We start from the raw sequence: 23640 nt of genomic DNA on the forward strand, positions 1-23640 counted from the left end.
GTGACTCGGGGCCTTTTCCAATTGCGCCCCGCGGAGCGCAGCCGCGAACCCCTCCGTCAGCATCGCGGCTCCCGGGAGCCCCGCGGAGGGCTGGGGGCGGGGCGGGGGCGGGGCGAGAGCCGTGACGCCAGTCGGCACCCACCAATGAGAGCGCCCCGCGGCGCCGGCCGAGCAGCTAGCCCATAAAAAAGAGCCCAGAGCTGTCCCTGTCAGTGTCACCGGCCGATCGCCTACCTTCCTTAGGTGACTCCGACCACAGCCCATTGCCCGCGGCAGCCGGCGAACTTTAGTCGCAGCCTCTGAAGCGTCCCTGGGTTCCTCCCGAGCGGCAGCGGCGGGAAAATGGAGCAGGGCCCCGTGCGAGAGCCGGCGAAGCCGCGGGACCCCAGGTGTAGCAATGGGTGCATTGAGGGAGAGCCGCCGCGGCCAGGGCCGAGCCGACCCGCCGAGAAGCCGCCGCGGCCGGAGACCAAGAGAGCCCAGGCGATGGACGGCTGGAAGGGCGAGCGGCCCCGCAGCGAGGAGGATAACGAGCTGAACCTCCCTAACCTGGCGGCCGCCTACTCGTCCATCCTGCGCTCGCTGGGCGAGAACCCCCAGCGGCAGGGGCTGCTCAAGACGCCCTGGAGGGCGGCCACGGCCATGCAGTTCTTCACTAAGGGCTACCAGGAGACCATCTCAGGTCAGTGCGCCAGCTGGTCGCGTGGGCGCGGGTGCGGGTTGCTCCCGCGTGCGGGACGCCGGGAAAGTGGTTGCGGAAAGCGCGCGCAGACTCCGGGAACTTTCCGGAGTTGCCTCACTCTTGGCAGAGGGAGCGGAGTGCCATCATCTTCCGAACCCCGCCCTCGGCCGGGCCCCCTGCCAGCCAAGGCGAGAACCTGCGTGGAACGCATTTCCGGCCCCCCCGGGAGGCAGTGGCCTCTGCACCTGGGGACCCGCTGCGGCCGCCCTCTCAGGGTCCTCCCTGCTTGGTGCATGCACTCAGCCCTTCCAGCCTCGGGTTGGCGAGACCGCGGTCACTGGGCTGCCCAGGGCAGGATGCTTGAAACACGTGCTGGACCCACGATAAGGATTACCTGGGCACTTGTGGAAGTGACAGCTTTCTAGGTCATCCCTTTTCTTGCGGTTGCATTTGTGATAGGTCTGTGGTGAAGCCTTGGCTTCGTGTTCTGGGAGCGCTCGGCTGATCCCTCACCGCATGCTCCGGGACCTGCACTCTCTCTGACTTACCAGGGCACCCTGGTCTCAGAAAGTTGTAATTCACTTCTGTCCACATCAAATTCACTCTAGCTCAGGACTTTTCCAGAATTTGGTCCAGTTCTGGGCACGGGGTTCCCCAGAATTTGAGGCATGAGGTTTCTTGGGTGAATGTGCTGCTTAAAGCCTTCGCTCTCTTCTCTCCCCAACTCGAAAACCCCAAAAGTAATAAAGTGCCTCTCTGGGAGTCAGGGATGTTCGCTGGACTCTGGAACCTGGAGTCCAGTCCCTCCATCACCCGCCTTCCTCCCTGTCCCCTCCCCCGCGCACACACACTCCAAATAAGTTGGATTGGCCCAGTGCTATCACCCAGAGTCTGCCTTTCACCCAGGACTCAGGGGAAGCAGGGTGGGTAGGTGGAGAGGAGGAAAATGAGGACTTTGATGCCTCCTAGCTGGGTGAGTGGTGTTGGTCTTCAGTTTAAAACAAACATAACAAAACAAAACAAAACAAAGAAAAGCTTCTGGCTTCTGCAGCTGAGACCAAGGATGTGCTCCAGTTCACACCTTCTGTGCTTCGTGGTGACATTTATTTCTTTGGCCTAAGATGCCTTCTGCCTTAACAATTTGTCAAAGAATAACAGTGCTGCTTTTCAAGGTAATATCCCTGCCTCTGTTATTTCCCTGGTCAAGTATCTGGTGACTCCTGAATATGTTCTGGGAAGAACAAAGTTATTTTTGCCCAGTCATCCACACCCCAACGGAAGGGTGGGAAATCAGTGTGAGAGGGGTGGGCCCAAAAAGGAAATGATACTACACCCCAAAGCCAAGAATTGTGTCCATGTTCATTTTTTTAATGCCTTGATGATAAAAGTTGAGAGCTTCAAAAGCAGAATTTCAAAATGCAAAGACAGAAAAATAAACACTCATTTGGTAAATATTCAGTCATTTGGTGATGTTCCATGAGGTAATGAAGAAACAGCTTCATAGATGAGGCTTGCTTATTCTGCCTCTTGTGGACCCTGAAAGTGGTCTCCTTGCCACACTGGTCAGGCTTTGGGAATCTTGCCCTAACAGAATTCACAGGAGAGACAGATTTCTGACCCCCAAGACAGGTCACAGAATTCCCTTAAGTGACTCACAAGGTTTACTTCAGAAATGGTTAGCAGAAGTTTCTTGTGAGGACTAAGGACTCCAAAGAATACTTCATTCTACCTTAGAAAACTTCTCTAGTCGAATGTTACTTTATTATTTAAAAAGTCTGTGGACACAAAGCAGATTAGAGGTTGCCAGGGCCTGGGGAGGAAGCTGGAATGGGTACTGGGTTTCCTTTTGGGGTTTTGGGACTAGAGAGTGATGATTGTTGCACAACATTGTGAATGTATGTACTCAATACCACTGAGTTGTATACTTTAAAATGGTTAAAATGATGAATTTTATGTATATTTATCACAATAAAAAAGTCCACGGATCATTTAATAATTATTAACTGCCATTAATAGAATACTTTTTATGCTCCTAAGTGCTTTGTGTGGATCATCTTGGTTAATGGTTCATTTTGAGGTAATACTGTTCTTTTATCCCCATAACAAAGAACCAAGGCAGAGAGGTTGACAGCTTCCTGGTAGAGCTGTGTGAATCAAGCCAGCCTGAAAAGCCACTTCCTTATGTTGCTACTTAGAAAGATGTACCAGGTGTGGTCAACAAATACGGGGAATGTTTAAATAAAAACAATTATTACAGTGAAAGACACATTGCCATTAATCCCCCTCAAAATAGTCCCTCTTGCTTCGAACACACTTATCCCATCATTCTTGCCACTTTCTGAAGCAGTGCTAGAAGTCTTCTTTCGTCAGTGTCTTTAGTTGCTCTGTCATGGCTGCCTCGATGTCCTGAATCATTTTCACTTTGGGGAAGAGCCAGAAGTCTCACAGTACCAAATCTGGTGCATAAGGTGGATGAGGACACACCGTAAGGTTTTTATTTGACAGAAATTGCCGTACCAGAAGTGATGTGTGACACGGCGCCTTTCCACTGTGATCACAAAATACAGTGCTGCTGCCAAGTGCCATCCAACGGGAAGGCAGGGATCTTCAATACAGGAAGTGGCGTGTCGAACCTTAGTAACAGTGTGTGACAAGTTTCACCTTGTTTGGTGCAGTCAGTCCGGTGAGCTAAGATTGAGAGAAGGTGTCTTTTAAAGTGTGCCGTAAATCATCCTCCATCAGGACAACGCTCCGTGTCACACATCACTATATTGAGGGGGATTAATGGCAATGTGTCTTTTACTGTAATAAAATTTTTTTTAATGTTAATAGTCACCGTGTTGTTTGATCACACCTCGTGTCAGTGTATCTTATCTAAGTCTGTTCAGACTGTGCATTGTGACCCAATAGTTGGGTCACCAGCATAAAAAAAGGTGGAGTAGAATGGAGATCAGTCTATCACATACAGTAAGGGTAAATGTTTTGAGGAATGTCTGTAGGTTTTGTAGGTATGACTTTTTCTGGTGTGCACTGGCCCCAGATGTAGAATGTGTTTCTTACTGTGGGTTGTGGTGAAAAGTTTGACAGCCTCTATCTAGAGGATCACACTTGAGGAGTTACTATAAATTTCTTAGACGTACATCGTTAAAGAGAAGACAGAGGAGAGAAGAGGATGACAAGGATGGTGCTGAACTTAAAGGACTGAACCTGAGATGGTGGTGGTCCAGGCCTGGCACCAACCTGGGTGGGAGAGAGAAGGAAGGATACTTTAAATCTGTAGAAAATATAGAACAGTAATAGAGAGAACGATCCTGCACAATCTGTAGTTTTTATTTCTTTAGAAGACAGCATATGTCAATGACTAGATTCTTTTGAACAGAAACAAACTTCTTTGACTCTATCACTTTTCTATGATTGTAAACAAGATACTTTACATCTTTGTATATTAGTTCTTGGTTAATAGTATTGACATAAGTGTTGTAAAATATAAAAAAAAAATTGGTATTTTACATTTTCCAAATTATTATTATTTTTTTTCAGTTCTTCCTGAATAGATTGAAAACTAACTTCTGGTGTTCTGGGGAATTTGTCAGTTCCCCCTTCCCTGTAGCTTCTCTTCAAAAGTGCCTGGTGCATCTTACTCTTACTTTCCACTGTGTGCCTTATCCTGGATGTATACAACTTTCCTGGTTACTGTCCACCATTGGGCTGTAGCTTCAGGGCTGGGAGGGAGGGTTGGAAGAGACACTGTCACCTCTCCCAGGAACTGGCTATCCTTTGAATCTAGCATCGTAGGGTGGCCCTTGCACCAGCTCATCTGAATCTATTGCTATCCCATTTCATTTTAACCAGCCTTTTACCTACTGGTTTTAGTAGCCATTGGTGATTGCCTAGATCCAGGGTCTATTAGAAGCTGTAAAATAATGATGCTTGGTTCTTTAATTTCTTCTGAATTTATTAATTGGAGTTCTTCTGTAAAGAAAGTATACGGGAACTCTGGGTTTTCTTTGTAATTATTGGTTTAGTTTTAAAGTATTTAAAATAAAGCTTAAAATATGTAAAGTTGTTAATGTCCTTAATACATTTCTTTAATTCTGCAGTTTAGATCTACCTAATAACAACTCAATCTAGAAGCCATAAAAAAATAATTATAACTTTCACTATATAAAAACTAAGAATTTTCACATCTCAGATACCAACACAAATGAAGTCAAATGACAAGCGGAAGAAATACAAACACCTCTTATTGTAGACAACAGGATGATCACACTAATATAAAAAGAGATGCTAGAGAGAAAGGCCAAAAACACAGTTGAAAACTTGGCAAGACAGGTAAACAGTTCACAGGAAAAAAAAATACAAATGGCTCTGAGACACATGGAAAGATGCTTGCTTAACCTCACCCTCAAGAAATGCACACATACCACCCCAAGCTACATTTTTTCCTTGTTAGATTGACAAAAGTCTAGAAACTTGATACTGCATTATTTGATATGATGCAGGAATTTGATACTGTTATTGAAGTTATAGGGAAACCAAGTACTATTTTTTAGAGCGTAACTGTCCTTATGGAGGATAATTTGGCAACATCGATCAAATACAAATGTGTATTTCCTACTTGAAAATCCTTGTGCTGGGAATTTATCTTAGGTAGATACTTGAATACATGAAATGATATACGTTCAAGGTTAGTTACTGCAGCCTTGAAAGGAAGCAACCTAAATGTGTAGTCCCTTAGCGTGAATAATGACACAGAAGAGTTGTACATATTTTGTAGGAAAAAGATGAGGAGTTGGGGACAAAAATGTTTATATTGGCTTGAAGAACTGGAGGATGCATAAGTGGTTACATATTAATTAGGGATATGAACGGGGTAGATGGCAGACAAGAGTGGAAGCAAGACCTTCCACCGTATTTTCAGTTTTGTTTATTTTTGAAGTATATGCATATATTTTCAAATAGATAAGTTAAACATATTGTGACACAGTTGTCTTAAATCAAGGAGTAAAACAAACACAACTCTTCCTAGTGGCTAGCCAGCAAGAAAAAAATCTGGCTACTGAAAACTTTTACCCTGAAATTAGAGAAAAATAGTAATATGTATATTTGCAAACTTGATGTTCATTGTGATCTTTATTGCATATAGAAAGAACCTGAGTTTGAATGTGACCATGTCATTTATCTGTATAATTACCGGCCTGTCTCTATACTTAATTGTCATCTTTCCCTTTTTGTCAAGGGTGGTAATACCTGTTTTACCTTGGCTCTTATAAGAAATAAGAAGCTTTGTAAAAAGCACCTGATGATTAATATATTCTTTCCTTGTGGCGAGGAAGAATTGTGGAATTGGATTAATTGGAAAGTGCTTTAAGAATGTGGGACACTGTGGAGCCCTGAGCCACCATGTAAAAAGTCCAGTTACTCCGAGGCTGCCATGCCACGTGCGGGAGCTCTGCTGCATGTGGGTATTCTGGCTGATGGCTCTAGCTGAGGTCCCAATAGCTAACTTGAATCAAGCACTAGACATGTGAGTAAAGACTCTTCTAGGTGATTCCAGCCTTCAGCTAACTGGTCATCCCCATTGAGGCCCCAGACATTGTTTGTACCATGTCTAAATTCCTGACCTACAGAATCCAGGGACATAATAAATTAGTTGTACACCTCTAAATTCTGGAGTGTTTTGTTATGCACTACAAGAAACTAGACAGATTTTGAGATAAGGGTAGTTAGAATTTGCATTTGTGCACAGGAAAAGAGAGTGAGTTAAACAGGCCGAGAGATGGCATGATGGTTTAAGGCTAGAGATTTACAGTTGTGAATTATCAGTATAAGGCTGATAGTTGAAGCTAGAAGAGTGCCTGAGCGCCTCCAACGCATAAGAGGAGGAGATGAGTGGCCTAAGCTTTAGGAGATGTCTTCATTGAGATAGTGAGAAAAGTGAGAGAAGCAGCAGCAGAGATAGCTCAGAAGGGTGGTATCAGAGGCAGGACATCCAAGAGTGTAACTGTTGGCAGAAAACGGTTTCAAAAGGAACTAGGCACAAAACGAAGAGGTCATGAGACATAGTATTGGCTTGAGCTAGAATGCCTGGCTTCACATCCTGTTAACAGCTGTGCCTCAATTGCTTCATCTGTAAAATGGGGCTATTAATAGTACTCATCCATCTTATAGAGTTAGTATGAGGATTAAATGAGTTCGTACACATAAAGTGCTAAGAGAAATGCCCAGCATATATGAAGTGCTATAGACATTTTGTATGTGTTAGCAATGGTACTGAGATTTGATTTGAAGGTGATGTTAGTAGTTTTAAGTTTAATGTGGTCAGAAGTCAGATTGTAGGACTTTAGGGTTTTCTATAATTTCACAAATTATAGAAATCTAAATTTGACAAATTATAGAAAACTAAAAATTTTTGAGGTATTTTTTCCTGACTGTCAGGATCAAGTGAGTTTCTCTGTGTGTGTATCAAGGCAGCAACATACTAGGTGCTGGTGAATGAAAGCCTTAGGTGTCAAAGGGAAGATCCTGGTCAGAGGAGGGCAGGTGCTTCTGGCAGAGAGACTTGAAACCATGAGTGACTATGGAGAAGGTAGCTTTTGAGCTGAAGTCAGAAGGAAATTCTTTTCTTTTTTTTTTTTTTAGCAGAAATAGTCCATGTTAGTTTAGAGAAGATTATGGTCTAAGTTTTGTAGAATAAAAAGAATACACTAATAGTCATAGTTGACTGTACCATAGAGTTAAAATTAAACGAAGCTTTCAAAGCAATTAGGTTTATTTTAAACTTTAAAGATCAGTATGGGAGGCATTAGGGCTGGCTCCTTCCTTTGATATTTTAAAGTCCATCTGGCCATTCAGCCTTTCTAGGGAACTTGACTTGAACACACACTGCTAGTTGATCTAGCTGTTATAATCTGGTCCTTTGTTTTTATCTGAGATTCTCCTTTTTCATTGTTCCCTTGGTTACTCTTGCTCTAAATCCTGATACTTGTACTTCCAAGTTTCTTTGGACTGTCTTATCTTCTCTTGTTCTGACTCTTAGTCATTTCTTACCTGAAGTACAATAACTTCGCAACCGGCTGCCTTGCCTCCTAGCTTGTCCTGCTCCAGCGCATTAGTGCCAATGTGATTTTACTAAAATCGAATAGGTCTCTTCCTTCTGAAAACTTGATTTTTCTCTTGTCTTTCCTCACCATGGCTGTGAAATGTTGTGTTCGAGGATCTTGCCAGCATTTTTTTCTAATCTTCCATCCCCATCTCCTCAGGAGGGGCAGTGTGGTATTTTACTTTGGTGAATAGTGTGTCTTGAAAAACCACTCTGTCTCATTCCCATACTGGAGCTGGAGACTGAGACAAAAGTCGTACATGAGGCTTGTTCTGCTCTCTTCCTCTAATTTTTCTTGACTGTCTTTTTTGGTTTTGGTTGCTAACTGGGGATAGAGCCAGGAGTGCAGTTTCCAGGCTCTAGGCCTCACATAGAAAGGTGCTGGCTCAGGTAGTAAATGACCATCAACTGTGATTGGATGGCCATCAGCTGTGGCTACTTGGCCGTCAGCTGTAACCAGTGAGCCATTGGCCACTAATATAACTGCCGTGGCTACGCTAGCAGAAAAATGGGGGCTAGCAAGAAGATGGGGGCTAACAAGCGCAGATTGCAAGAGGAGGATGCTGCCAGTGACAATATAGTAGTATGACTCCCCTACTTATGGCTCCGTGGGTGTTCTTTTTTGGCCTCACCATATCCTGCGTTCTTATGTGGGGAGCGGGAGCAGAGACCCCGCAGGCCGCCCTGCATGACAAATGGTGCAGTGAGCAGGGTGTGTTGTCGGGCCGAAACTCTCCGGAATGTACTGGAGCAGTTTATATGTATAAAAGCTCAGTTTCGTGAGCAGGGTACGGTGCCAGCCAAAGCTCTCCCAAGGGCGGTGGAGCAGTTTGTGCGTATGAACACTCAGTCTCACGAAGACCAGGAGGAGCCGCTGCCAGAGAACTGGACCCCCGTGGAGGGGTGGGAAAACGTGGATGGTTCCCCAACCAGCCTAGGCTGGAGAAAGCGAAGGTTGTTGTGGCCCTGTGGGCTAGGAAGTGCTTGCTGAGGCCCTCACCCCCAGGTTGGGGAGGACTTGGAGCCCTTGCCCTGCGGAGAGGGCACACGTTGTGAGGCTAACGCACAGCCCTGGCGAATGACTATGGACTATGGGGAATTGCCTTCCATCCCTAATTTAATGGACCACTTGACTGTTTGCTTGGGAACATACCACCATGTAGTGGAACTGGCGGATGTTTGCTTTTGTGTCTCGACTGGCCACTGTGGAGAATATGTGAGGGCCCTGGCCGTACCCAGGAAGTCTGGCTGTGCCCAGAGAGAGTGGCAGTGCCCTGAGAGCCCTGGCTGAGTCCAGGAAGTGTGGCTGTGCCCAGAGAGAGTGGCAGTGCCCTGAGAGCCCTGGCTGAGTCCAGGAAGTCTGGCTGTGCCCAGAGAGAGTGGCAGTGCCCTGAGAGGCCGTGGCTGTACCCGGGAAGACTGGTGGTACCTTAAGAAGCCCAGGAAGTCTGGCTGTGCCCAGAAGGACTGAGGAACCCTGTGCCCAGAGAGCCTGGCTGTGTCCAGGATATTGTATACACCTCCAGGCTCCTCGCACAGGGGCCCTCACCGAAGCCGCTTGTCGCGTACATTGTGAGGCGAGAGCCTGTAGGGGTGGAGTGTGGGGACAGAGCCATGAGTGCAGTTTCCAGGCTCTCGGCCTCACATGGGAAGGTGCTGGCTCAGGTAGTAAATGGCCACTAACTGTGATTGGATGGCCATCAGCTGTGGCTAGTTGGCCATCAGCTGTAACTAGTGAACCATTGGCAACTAATATAACTGTCGTGGCTATGCTAGCAGAAAATGGGGACTAGTAAGAAGATGGTGGCTGAGCTAGCAAGTGCGGGTTGCAGAGAGGTGGATGATGCCAGCGAGAATATAGTGCTATGACTCCCCTACTTATGGCTCCGTGGGTGTTCCTTTTTGGCCTCACCATGTCCTGCGTTCTTATGTGGGGAGCGGGAGCTGAGACCCCGCAGGACTCCCTGCATGACACTAACCTTGAGGGATCCCCTGAACCCGCTTTATCTACAGCTATGGCCTATCTAGACTTCTGTGAACAAGCGGCCAGGTTTAGGTGAGGAAGTTGGCCGTTGCTGAGTTCGGGGTTGAATATTGTTGAGGTTCGGTTGGTCCCAGTGCTATTTCAGTGAAGTGCTTTGCCAAGAGTACATGGTTCTTGCTGTGAGGCATGACATGTTTTATGTACATGTATTAGTTTTAATTTGTTCTAAGTAGGAATCCAGGCCCAATTCAACAGAGGCCACAGCCAAACACCCCACACGAGGCATTTCTCCCTCACATCGCTTAAATACAATGCTACCTATTTTATAGTTTATGCACTTGTAGTAAGATGTTCATGAGCGGTGATGAAGGTGCTGGGTGATGAAGGTGTTAGAGTTCAACTGAGAGGCTGTGAACTCAAGGAGGAGTTTGCAGAACTTCAGATTGAGGGTGAGCTGCTGTAGCTCACACCTCTCTAACTGACCACCCCTTCAAAATACAAGTATTTCTGTTCGAGTACAGGCAACCCTGGAGGTGTGGCACTCTGATTGCCTCTCAGAAACAATTTGCCTTTCAGCCCCAAGGAGTGGTTAGCTGACAGCCTCCAGCTGGTGGTGCCTTCAGGATTTGCCTCAAGGGAGGCCATGCTTATCCCTGCTGTTTTTTCCTTTCATGATAATATCCATCTGTTTCTATTCCCCCCTCCACCACAATACACTGAGCATTTTGAGGGTGGAGTCCTTTACAAGTGCAGCAGTTTACAAGAGGCTGACACAAGTCTTTCAGCTTCATACTTAGTGTGTTAGAAATTTTGTTCAGTGATAAAATCCTAGGTCCACTTGGTGTTTTTTAAACGATTTTAGTGTGCCAACAAGGACTCATTCTGGTATAATGGGAAGAACTGGTGTGAACCAGTCACAGCATCCCCACTAACTGGTAAGACCCTAGACAAGTCACTGCAAGACTTTTATGGCTCTGGCCTGCAGTGGGAGGGAGTGGAACTAGGAGTCGGAGTCTCCCGCTGAGGTCTCTGCACTATGGGCACGTCAGGACTGTCTCATCGTCCATGCTGTTGACTTTTAGCAGCTGACCAGTGAGGTCCTAGCAAGGAAAGAACTCAGACTTCTTTCCTTGACAGAGGCACTGCTTTCCTTTGAAACATTCAAGCCGGCTCAGATAGTTTCCATGGTAACAGGTCTCTTGTTTTCCTTATGACGCAGATTTTTGAAAAGGTTCTTCATCTGTATGTCGTTTAGGGTCTGTGGTCTTCTAACCTATAGCCCCTTAGATGAGACAAAGGCTTATTTAAAGACTTTTCCCTCAGGAGTATTGTAGGCGGCGACTAGGGTAAGCAGTTGCTAGTCATCCTAGCACTTGAGGTTTTGAGAAGGCTTCACATCATCTAGAAGAGGAGTTGTTGGATTAGTTGGTAGAACAGTAATACCAAGAAAACTAACATTGTGAGGATCATGACATTTTATTTCACTTTTACTTTTTATTTAACATTTCAAATACAAAAATTGACAAAATTATATAATGGACAGCTATATACTTACTACATAGATTCAAAATTAACATTTTTCCATTTTGGCATGGTTTATTCTTTTACTGAGAGCAAATCAGAGATGTGTATTTAGAGGTGAAATGTCACCCTAGAAAGTTTTTTCTTCTTAGACACTTATGCTATGCTTAGTAAAATGTTCAATTCTTTTATATTTAATACCTAATCTATATTCAAACTTCCCCAGTTGTCCCAAATATCTTTTACTCATGATTTGTTCAAACCAGGACCCACTCAAGATCCATGCATTTGCATTTGATTGCTAGGTTTTAATCTAGAAGAGTTTCTGCTACCTTTTGCTCCCACCATCCCCAGCACCCCATATGACACTGATTTAGCAGAGATTGTTGGTTGTCCTTTAAGATAATTCACCTTTGGGAGTTGTCTGATTTTCTTCTCGTTTCCATTTAACTTGTTTCTCTATCCCTCTCATATTCCTGGAAATTGGAAGTTAGGTCTAAAGACTTGATTAAATTCAGGGGAAACATTTATAGCAGAAATGCTGTTTTCTTCATGCAGTACCACAACCCGGAGACACAAAATGTTTGGTCTTGAAAATTTAAAGACTCTAGTTGGTTTGAAAAGTGATTCTTTACTGGTCTCCTAGGATAAACTTCTATAGAGAAGTTCCTTTTTTTTTTTTTAAAGGCCTTTTTTTATTATTATTAGTTTGAAGGTTTAATGGGATTCTTTTTCCCCCTGAAACTGTTTCAGTTTGATTTCCAAAAGTAAAGGTCAAAGTAGCATTAAATTACTGATGTTTCCCTCGTATAAACCAAGGGAATAGTTGATAAAATAGTATTTTGCGAACGGTATCCACCAGCTCTGGGCTCCAGCAGCCTCTGGCTGTCAGGCCACTCTTTCTATCTTCTCTCCTGGGTAGCAGTTAGCTTGACCATCTCCTCAATTAACCCCCATGTTTATAACTAATTTTACTTTTCTTTTAAAAAATCAGACTTGCTTTCTTTGTTTCCTTTGCCGTCATTTACTTTAGGTCGGTCTTGTCCCCTCATGGTTGACTGTGACCTGCAGCAACTCCTGATTTGGGTGTCTGCCCTCTGGCCTCTCCGAGCCCTTTAATCCATTCTTCTGGTAGGTCATGTTCAGACTTCTGGTGGCTGGTGATCAGGGTTCTCATCTGGAAGTCAAACTACAGGTCAAAATCCAGCTCTCATACTCAGCAGACAATGTTTCCAAATAGAGCATCACTTTCCTCATCTGTAAAATGGGGATGAAAACTGTTTTGACTAATGCAGAGTGTGGTAGGGCTTGAGGTCATGAACTAAAGGTAACATTTAATTTGAAAAGTGCTCTAAAATAGAAGAGAAAGTGTTTTCTGCCCAATACATAGACCCACTCAGGCAATCCACTTGCCCTTTTGTTGTTTCCCACTTCAGTATTTCATCTCATATAGTATCTCTCTTCCTTATCCACTCTAGAAAACCCTCTCCTCCTTTCCTATCCATCCTGAAGGCCTGAGTCAAATCTTTATCGTCAGTATAGCCGTATTGTTTCTCTCAGCCCATACGTTTTTTTTTACGTAAACGATTGCTTTTGTAGTTTAGTTTCTAGTCATTCTCCAAATATTTTTACGCGTAGGCCTCTCATTTCCTCAGATGTTAAGTTTCTTGAGGTCACAGTTTGATATATTTGTGTCCAGCTCAGAAACTAGTATAGGACCACCTATGTAAACTTGATCAAGTTACTCTTGAAACTGACTTCTAGTGAGCTGGCCATAGAGCCCAACTGGTTTCTTAAGTGGCTGATATTTTTCTAGGATATGGGGACAACTTTCTTATGCAAGGTCCTCCTTCCTTTTCTTTTCCCAGGACCAGGTGGGTCCTTTCTGCTACCTGCTCTAGATAAAGTTGGCTCCAGTTTCTTTCCCTTGTCTCCCCCTCTTGTCACCTACCCCACCAGTCTCTGTTCTAAGCCTCCCTTTTCAGCTGGTGTGCAGACCTCACAATGTTCCACAGCAATTGTCACCTGACTTGGTGACTGCCGTGAGGGTTTATTGTGAGAAATTATATTGCTCAATGTCTGGCCTTCCTAAGCAGCAAATTAGGGCCAGTAGTCCATTGTCAATCTGCATCCTCTCCCGCCCCTCGAGAACCTATGTTCCCAGCCTGACTGGTCATCAGCATCACGTGGGTTTTTGAAAGCCATAGTCCTCAGTTCACCCCCACACCAGTGAACCAGACTTGCTCAGGGTGACTTGGGAAGCTGTATTTGCCAAAGTGCCCTGGGATTGGCTATATCTGGGAGTCACTATTTGGAAAGATGATCCTTTCTCCCTTATCATTTGTCACTAATGATGGTGGCTTGCAAACCCTGTTGGTACTTACTCATTGGATAGTATTACAGATGGTTCCATAACATCAGTCTATATGAAATCTCATGGTATAAGTGAAGGTAGGTTGATAAGGGCTGAGCCCATTAAAGGCTTTTGAAGCAAATGGGTAGTTTATCAGATTGGTGTGTTCTTTCTTTAGAACAGACCTTGGCACCACCATCTGTTTTGTAAATTCTGTTTTCAGTTTAACAGCTGGATTGTGAAAGCTATACAAAATTATCCAATTAAAAAACTAAATTTGGCAAGTGTGCATCTTTTTTCTTTCTTTCTTTTTCTTTTTTTTTTTTTGATGACTCCTTGAACACACTCTGTTTTCTTCCTTAGATTGCCTTCTAAAATGCTAATTTTGGTTTACCACAAATTTTCAGAGTAGTAAACTGAGACCAGAATGAGAGTTCTTTGGCTTGGATAACTTTGAGTGTTAATAATGTGCGTGATTGGTAGCCTTCGGTTTTATCCATCAATACATTTGAATAGTTTAAAACAGGTGCTTCCCCCTCCTTCAGTATGGAAAGCCACTAGACACTATGCACATCTCAAACACTGACCGGGGGGCTGGGTGGGTAACTCTGTCCTAATTCATCATTGAGTCCAACATCCCCAGAGCTGTGCAAGCCAGGAACCTGGGAGCCTGTTAAATTCCTTCTCTAAAACCATCCTCTTACCTTGAGGACCCTGTAGCCCAGGTCATAGTCTTCACAAAGCTTGAATGAGAACTCAGGTCTCGCGACTCTCTTAATTCATTCTTTCTATTTTACCATTCTACTTCTTGAACCATTGTGCATCTGGTTCCCTAAGAAGCAGTTAATTGTGTCTGGGTAGAGAGATTGTGTTTCCATTTTTTCATTTCAGTATTTCAGTATCTTATAAACTACAATGAACGTTATTGCTGTAATCAAGAAAAATGTCTTGCTTAATAAATATAACTTCATATACAAAATTGTCCCTCACCAATAGACATCATGTTTATGAGAGGATGGGACTAGCTCACCGGTACTATATTTGCTGAATGAAGCACGCATATCATTGCTAACATGTAAGTCTGAGGTGTACGATGAATTGCTCTGGTACACTTACATGTCGCAAAATGATTACCACCGTAGCATTAGCTAACACTTCTGTCACCTCACATAATTACCATTTATTCTTTGTGATGAAAACACTTAAGATCTACTCTCTTAGCAACTTTCAAGTATGTAATACAATATTGTTAACTATAATAAAAAAGCTGTGCATTAGATCCCCGGAATTTATTCATCTTCTCTCTGGAAGTTTGTATTCTTTGACCAACATCTCCCCATCTCCCCCACCCCCCCAGCCCCTTGTAACTAACCACTCGCCTCTGTTTGTACGAGTTTGGTTTTTTAGATTCCACATATGTGATACCATATAGTACTTGTCTTTCTCTGTCTGGCTCATTTAATTTTGCGTAATGCCCTCAAGGTTCATCCATGTTGTGTTAGCTGTATTTTAATTGTTTAAAAGCAACATGAGGAATTACCTGCTAAGGATGACAGGAGTGAAAAATTTTAAAATAACCAAACTTTTACCTTCTTTGCAATGCGTTGGATCTTTCCTGCTCACACGCTTTTGCAGTTTAGTAAAGAAGTTCACGGATCGTATCAAAGCTGTGCGGCAGCTCTGTCTACTCTAGCAGATGGTGTGAACGGTTGTCTAAATGCATCTGAGTTTCTGCCATTATGTCTGTCTGTGGAATGTTTGGGTTCGTGCTTATTTTGGCGAAGTTTTACAAATGTTAGCTCTGTCTTGTGCAGAAAGCTGTGAGTCTTGGAAGTGCTAACGAGGTGAACCCTCATGATGGAAATGAAAGCAGAGATAATGATTTTCTTCCCTCTTTTAATTTAACACTGTTGTTGTTCCTAACTCGTAGGACACATTTTTCAAACAGAAAGCAGAAAGCAAAAAGTTTGAACACTACCCTCAGGGCTGAAGGCTTTATCTAATTGCAGATTGTGATTTAGGGAGGTTTCTGAAGGAGTTGGCAGGGTTGCATGAAGCAGGCTGTGTCTTTCCTGTGTCACCCTCCTCCGAAGCCCCAGGCCTTCTCTGCAAAGGTAACCCCAGTTTCTTGCTTTTTTTTTCCCAGGAAGAAAACAGAACACCAGCATGTGTATGAACACCTCAAATAAAAAAAAAAAAAAATCTTTTTCATTAATGAAATGTCTCAAATATGCAAGAAAAAGTATAAAGAACTAGTTTAATAAATATTCATCCAGTTTCAACAAATCGTAGTATTTTGCTTTAAAAAATACAAATAAAGCTTCATAGTTATCTCTTTCTGATCCTGTTACCTTCCATCTACTGAGTTAACCACTATTTTGAATTTGATCTGTAACCCTCATGCATTTTGCAATATTTTCATTTTATTTGTATGTCCACAAACAACACGTAATATCATTTCTACTTCATTTAAATGGATCATACTTTATATATCTGTTACTGCTTCTGATACTTGCTCTTTTAATTGGACATTGTTTCAGGAAATTATAAACGCAGCTCAGATTCACTCTCTTTCACTGTGTGGTCATATTTTATTATTTGACTCTACCCAAACTGTGTAACAATTTTTTCTGATACACATTTAAATTCTTAATATTTGCTGTTACCAATACTGCTGCAATAAGAATTGGTATGTTCCTGTTTCCACGAGTTTCTTTGGTGTCCCTTCTTTAAATCTATTTTAAGGAAGTAAATCACAGGATACAGACTGACATATTAATTGGATAAAATGGAAGATCTATATTTAACTCTGGCTCTGTGCCTGGTATACAGGACACTGTGTGGAAACTCCCAAGCCTTAAGCTACAACGCTCACTTCCAAGGTTGGGAGAAATTAGCACACATAACAGTAATACCAGGAGGTGGAATGAAATAAGTGCTATGTGCTGGTAGAAGCAGCTTTGGTGTTGGGCGGGTTTGGGCCAGTGATTCAGACCTTTCTCCACTGAATCAGGGTGGGCTTATCTTTAGTAGCACCTTGAGTTGCTTTAATTTCAGCCAAGAGCAAAGAGGCTTGATGCCTTTTTAGCGCTTGCTTTCTGTGTTTTCTCTTAATTCTAAAATGAATGGGCAGATTCCATTCCTACCCCTTAGGATGGATGCCTGCCTTCTTCCATTTTATATATATATATATATGTATATGTATATGTATATGTATATGTATATGTATATGTATATGTATATGTATACATGTATACATGTATATAAAATTAGTTTCAGGTGTACAAAACAATGTACTAGACATTTACACCGCTCACAGTGATAACCTCCCTCCCCCATTCTACTAGCCCTCTGACATCGTATACAGCTGTTACAGTTCCACTGACTCTATTCCCTATGCTATATTGTGACCATATATGTATTAAATTATAGTTGACAGTCATTGTTAGTCAGCTTCAGCCTCAGGTGTACAGCGCAGTGGTCAGGCATCTACACTACACTCCATTGTCTTTTAATACTGTCCTCTCAGAAGATGCATTAGGTGTGAAATTCTGGCTGCCTCGGAGATCTCCAATTTTTGGTGCTGATCACGAAACACCCTAGATAGTGCTAATTCCTGTTATTACTCATTCAAAAGAAACTCCATTAGATAAAAGTTTCCTTTTGCGGGGATATCTCCCAGGAGTTTCCTTTTCCTTTGCCCCCACCCCCACCCCTTACCCCAGCAGAAACCTGTTTTTAATATATATTTTGTTTGAGTAGAAGCCTTTTGAAGGTGTTGATTCTATGTTGTAGCCCCAAACATAAAAGATGTCAAAACAGGGACTCTCAAAGTGGTTCTCAGACCAGGAGCATTAGCGTCTTCTGGAAACTTGTAAGAAATGCAAATTCTCGGGCCCACCATCCAGACCTACTGAATCAGAAGCTCTGGGGGTGGGGTCTAGTGATTTGTGTTTTAACAAGCCCATTTGGGGAGTCTGAGACCCCCTGCTTCAAAGCATGCTTAAATAAGTGCTGGGGTTCATATTGTGGGCCTGCCTTACTGTACTTTTAGGCAGGGACTAAATACTTGAGAGATGGCTGCCCTGCAGGGTTACTTATTGTCATGAATGACATGAGAACGGTATGCTTTTATGCTTTTTTGTATGTAGTGTTGTGGTAGACAAAACTTTAACTTTTGGAGGCTGCTTTGGTTTTCTTTATTGGTTATGACCAACAGTAGGAAATAGAATGCCATAAATCCTTGTTTCCAGGGTTACCTTCTTGCTACTGATAACAGGCAGGAAATTAAAACAATCTGTGATAGTGTTTTGTTCTTATTAGCCACAGATGGTAGCTTTCAGATATGTTGGAGCAAAACATAAATAAATACAGCAGGGAAACTTTGTTATTGAAGAAGAATGATTTGGCTAGGTCAAGTTTATAGGCTGGGTTCATTTTAATGAAATGGGACATAAGCAACACATTAGTGTTCCATTACCACACAAAGTATTAAGTATAAGGGTCGCTAGTTTTGTTCTTTTTGGTTTAATTTTGAGTGTGTAAAACATTTACATGATTTCAAAGTCAAAACTACATAACAAATTATATTCAAAGGTGTCTCACTTCTATCCCTATCTTTTCTTCCCTGTTCTCTTTATGGGCAATCATTTTTATTAGCTTTTTGATTTATTCTTTCAGTGTTTCTTTTTGAAGATAACCACATGTATGTACCGTGTTCCCCCGAAAATAAGACCTAACTGGAAAATAAGACCTAGAAAGATTTTTCAGGATAACCTCCTCTGAACATAAGCCCTAATGCATCTTTTGGAGCAAAAATTAATATAAGACCCGGTTTTATTTTCGGGGAAACACGGTATGTATACGTTCACATCTCCCCTTTCTTTACACCAAAGGTTGTATATTATACTACAGGTTTTTTAAATTTTATTTTTAAAAGTTAACTCTATTAAGGTATAACTTAAATTCAATAAAATTCACCAACTTTATGTGTGCCATTTGAGTTTTGACAAATACATATGGTTGTATACCCACCAGTGCAAGGAAGATACAGACTGTTTTCATCACCCAAAAAAGTTTCTCTTGTAGCCAATCCTCTCTCACCCACCTTTCTGGTCCCTGGTAAACCATCTGTCTGCTTGCTATCACTATATTTACCTTTCCTGGGATCTCATACGTAGTTATTTTGTGTGTGGCTTCTTTCCCTTAGTATAATTCTTTGGAGGATTCAGCCATCTTAGTACATGTATTAGTAGTTATTCCATTTTATTGCTAGGTAGTGATCCATTGTTTATACGTCCTAGTTGATGGACATTGTCCTATTGCTTTCTTTCTTTTTTTACTTTTTTATTTTGATATAATTTTAGACTCACAGAATAATTACAAAGATAGTACAGAGAGTTTCTATATACTCTTTCCCAGCTCCCTCTGTTATCAATACTTAAAAAACTAATATTGGTACAATACTATTACCTAAACTACAGACTTTAGTTTTTTCAATGGATTTAGTTGTTATGTTTCTATAGTCTTCTCTAATCTGTGATAGCTCCTCAGTCTTTCCATGTTTTTTTTAAAGAGTACTTACCGTGTTTCCCTGAAAATAAGACCTAGCTGGACAATCAGTTCTAATGCGTCTTTTGGAGCAAAAATTAATATAAGATCCGGTATTATATTATATTATATTATATTATATTATATTATATTATATTATATTATATTATATTATATAGCTAGTCTTATAGTAAAATAGGGCCAGGTATTATATTATATTATATTATATTATATTATATTATATTATATTATACTCAGTCTTATATAAGACCCGGTCTTATAGTAAAATATTGTATTATAGTAATATTATAGTAAATATATTATAGTAAAATAAGACCGGGTCTTGTATTAATTTTTGCTCCAAAAGACGCATTAGAGCTGATTGTCTGGCTAGGTCTTATTTTGGGGGAAACACGGTACTTAGCTATTGTGTCGCTCAGTCTGTCTGGTGATTAGGCTGCAGTTACAGATTTTTGGGAAGAATACCACAGAGGTGATGTGCCCTTCTTATATTCTATCAGGAGCTGCACAGTATCAAATATGTCTTATTACTGGTGGAGTTAACTTGATTACTTGCATAAGGGAATGTCTGCCAGGTTTGCCCATTGTAAAATTACTATTTTTTCCTTATCTGTAGTCTGTCTCTTAGAAGCACATTATTACCTTTGAAATTCTGATGTAGGTTAGTGTGCATGGGACACATAATTTAGCAACTCCCTTAATCATAATTATAATAACAACTGCCACTTATTTCACCTGCATAATTATAAACATAAGTGGATTATCTCATTTAATCCTCAGGATACCCCTGTGAAGTAGGTAATTTTTTCATTCCCATTATATAGCTGAGAAGACTGAGACACAAAGTGCCTTGCCCAAGGTCCAACAGCTAGTTAGTGATGGAACCGAGTGCTAATTTAGCCTAACTCAAGGGCCAGCTTTTAATATAGGCCAGATGATTATTGTCAGAGCTTAGAATGGGATGTTCTTATTCTTTGCCAGAGAAAGCAAATGACTGCTTCCTACATTTCACCATTTTCTTTTGCTCTTTCTTTAAGAAATATTTTGTGTTTAATTTTTCTTTCAGGAGATTCCTTGCGTGGCTAGAATTTTAGTAAGCTATTCATTGCAATAATGTTATATTAAAATCTTGGAGAAGTGTAGGATACTCGGGAGAGCGCTAAGGATCTATTTTTGGACTTCTTTCAGGAATATGACTGAAGGTTAGAGCAGAGAATTCAGAATAGAAGACTGCTTTTGGAGAAGGAGTGTTTACTTAAAGAAGGGCACTGAGCCTTCTCCTCGCTGTATTTTATCAGCCTCTCCTAACGGGTGTCGTGTTTGTGTGTGTATCTAAACCCCATATGTTCACTTTTTGTTGACTACATTCATGACTTTTCTACTACACAGTCAAACGTGTCTCAGAGTCGCCTGACTCGGGATGATAACTGTAGTTAAATGATGACTCAGTGTCTGGGAGCCTCTATCCTAGTAGCAGTGGAGCCACTGAAGGTCAGCCTGTGTGGGTGGGCGTTTGCACGTCTTCTCTGTGACTGACTCACTCCGCAGCCTGCCTTTCTGAGGGGAATAGCTGTAGGTGGGTGCCAAGCTCTACTCATCTCCTCCCTGCTCTGTCTCATCATACTTTGTAGATTGGGTATCCCAATTTCTTGAAATAATACAGCTCGGTGCTTTGATTCTATCTAGTTGGCCAAGCTATCCAGATATCAGTGCAGTTTTTTTAAAATAAAGCTTTTTTATTTCTAAATATCGTATGCCTGTCCACACATGCTGGAGTCCACTGGTTAAACAAGACACTACTTATCCCCCAAAGCCAACCTGGGCAGGCATGCACGTAACAACTGTGGCATTTATTTCCTTAGGAAGGCAGGAAGGCAACTGTTTAGAATAAGGCTGACACTTGCATACAATAACTAGAAACTTTGTAAGAGTAGAAAATTATTTGGAGGTTGATAACAGAGGTGAAGTTTTCATGTGTCTGGATCTGGCCTCAGGAGTCAGAGGGCTAAGAATTTTGTTTTTTTTCTCAGATATGGTTTTCTACACATCCATCATAGAGGAAGTGTTAGGTACAAGAAAATGTAAGGAAGAAAGTGAAAGCATTCCATTTTTATCAACAGAAATAGCCACTCTATTGTTTTGCATACACGCTCTCTTCCTCTCCGTTTCCCTCTCATGCTGCAAATACATTCGTGATCCTGCCTTTTTTTTTTTTATGTAATACTATAGCATAAGGATTCCCCCCCCATCATTTAAAGGAAAAGACTGCTAATTTGGTGGGAGAAACATAGCTAGTTTTAATTTGCATTCCCTTAATATTTTAGTCAGAATTAACATTCTTTCTGTCACTTTATATTTACCCATAGAGATTGTTAGTTTTTCTACTCTGTATCTTTCTATAAAATTGGAAATGGTACTAAAGCAAACCTCTGATTTCAGATGTCCTAAATGATGCTATATTTGATGAAGATCATGATGAGATGGTGATTGTGAAGGACATAGATATGTTTTCAATGTGTGAACATCACCTAGTTCCATTTATTGGAAAGGTAAGGTTTTTCTCTTTTGCTTCCTAACAATTTAAAAAGCACAATGAAAAATTTTAAATTAGGATAATTATATTCAAAATTATTACCTAATTTTTAATATTCCTGATATTTGGAATTATATATAAACATTTCTGTCAACCTGACTAATCTAATAGCTTGAAGTTAACAAAAACAAAGTAGCAGAAGGCGCTCAGGGCAAGCATTTCATTGAAAATACGATATGAATAGGTTAAAATAATGAAATTAAGGTTTTCTCTTTTTCTCTACTGTGTTTCCTCGAAAATAAGACCTAGCCGGGCAGTCAGCTCTAATGCGTCTTTTGGAGCAAAAATTAATATAAGACCTGGAATTATATTACATTATGTTATGTTATGTTATGTTATATTATACCCAGTCTTATATTATATTATATAAGACTCGGTCTTATATTATAGTAAAATAAGACCGGGTCTTTAAAATAAGACCGGGTCTTACATTAGTTTTTGCTCCAAAAGACGCATTAGAGCTGATTGTCCGGCTAGGTCTTATTTTCGGGGAAACACGGTAGGAAAAATGAATCTAATGTATGCAAACTAGATAATGTTATCCAGCTTGTTGGTGTTAAACATACCTTTAAGAATGTGTGGATTTAGGACCAAGAGTTGTCCGTTTTCTCCCCCTCCCCCACATTATAATTTTATTTTATTTTGACTTCTTATTAATAATTTTCAAATAGTTGATTTATAAGAAATAGTGCTATGACTACCTACCTATATACCCAGCACCTGAAATGTGTTAACATTTGCTTTACATATTTTTTTGTTAAAGTGTTTCATTTTTAAATATTTTATAGACGTGAAACATAGAAAATGCACAAATCATACAGGTATTCCTTACTACCTTATAGATCAAGAACTAGAACATTATTAGTAGCCTGGAAGCTCACCTTGTGGCCCTTCCTAATCCTAACCCATCTGTTGTCCTCACAGGTAGATTAGTTGTGCTTGTTTTTCAAGTACAGTCATCTGTTGCACAAGGACTTTTTGGTTAATTAGGGCCCACATAAGATTATAATGGGGCTGAAACATTCCTTTCACTTAGTGATACCTTATCTCTAGAAGCTCTTATCCATGCAGAAGGCAATGACTTAAGTCTGCTTAACAACCTTCCCCATGTCACTGTGCTTTTCCTGGTCACCTCCCTGACTGATTCCCCGACCCCTAACATCTTTCGTCTTCAGCTGAAGATGATATTTCAGGTGATGGCTTCGGCCATTTTGTTGAGCTACTCAGTTTTCCTGGGTCTCTCCCATGTATACAGGAAATAGACATGTTATTAAACTTTTGTTTTTTCTCCTGTCAATCTGTCTTTTATTTTAGGGATGTCTCAGCCAAGAATCCAGATGGATGGAGGCAAAACTTATTTTTCCTCCCGTTCAGAGAAACAGGCTATAGCATATAGCCTAGGTGTGTAGTAGAATATACCATCTAGGTTTGTGTAAATGAACTCTGATGTTCACATAACAACATTGCCTACTGATGCATTTCTCAGAATGTATCCCCTTTGTTAAGCAGCACAGACTATATGTATAAATGGAAAGAATCGACAGCATATACTCTGTGTCTGGCTTCTTTTGCTCCACATTGTAAGAGTCATTGTGCTTTGTTTATTTTCATTGCTATATATTAGTATTATTCCACTGTACATGCATACTACAATTAATTCATCTATTCTGTTCTTGGTGGACATTTGTGTTGTTTTTCTTTCTTTGTGTGTATGTGTGTGTTTGTTTTGCTATTACAAACAATATTGTGTCAATTGAGCACAAAGAGTCTTTAACTAGAAATAAATGATAAAAATCTATTCAAGGGTCTTAGAGTTTGCAAACTGGAAACACAG

General features: G+C 41.4%; 1 protein-coding gene across 6 annotated transcripts in view; it reads left to right on the plus strand.

Annotated features, from left to right (window-relative positions):
• The first annotated feature begins 95 nt into the window (after positions 1-95).
• GCH1 (GTP cyclohydrolase 1) overlaps positions 96-23640 on the plus strand; it is a 139981-nt gene continuing 116436 nt past the window's right edge. For 2 of the 6 annotated variants that reach the window (XM_074327457.1, XM_019725737.2), the window contains exons 1-2: positions 96-682; positions 21653-21762. In XM_074327457.1, the coding sequence (XP_074183558.1) occupies positions 343-682; positions 21653-21762 (450 nt within the window). In that variant the 5' untranslated portion in view covers positions 96-342. The remainder of the gene's footprint in view (positions 683-21652; positions 21763-23640) is intronic. The other 4 variants (XM_074327458.1, XM_074327459.1, XM_074327460.1 and 1 more) reach the window with 3 other exon arrangements.

Source organism: Rhinolophus sinicus, linkage group LG03 (genome assembly GCF_036562045.2).
Source record: "Rhinolophus sinicus isolate RSC01 linkage group LG03, ASM3656204v1, whole genome shotgun sequence".
NCBI lineage: Eukaryota > Metazoa > Chordata > Mammalia > Chiroptera > Rhinolophidae > Rhinolophus > Rhinolophus sinicus.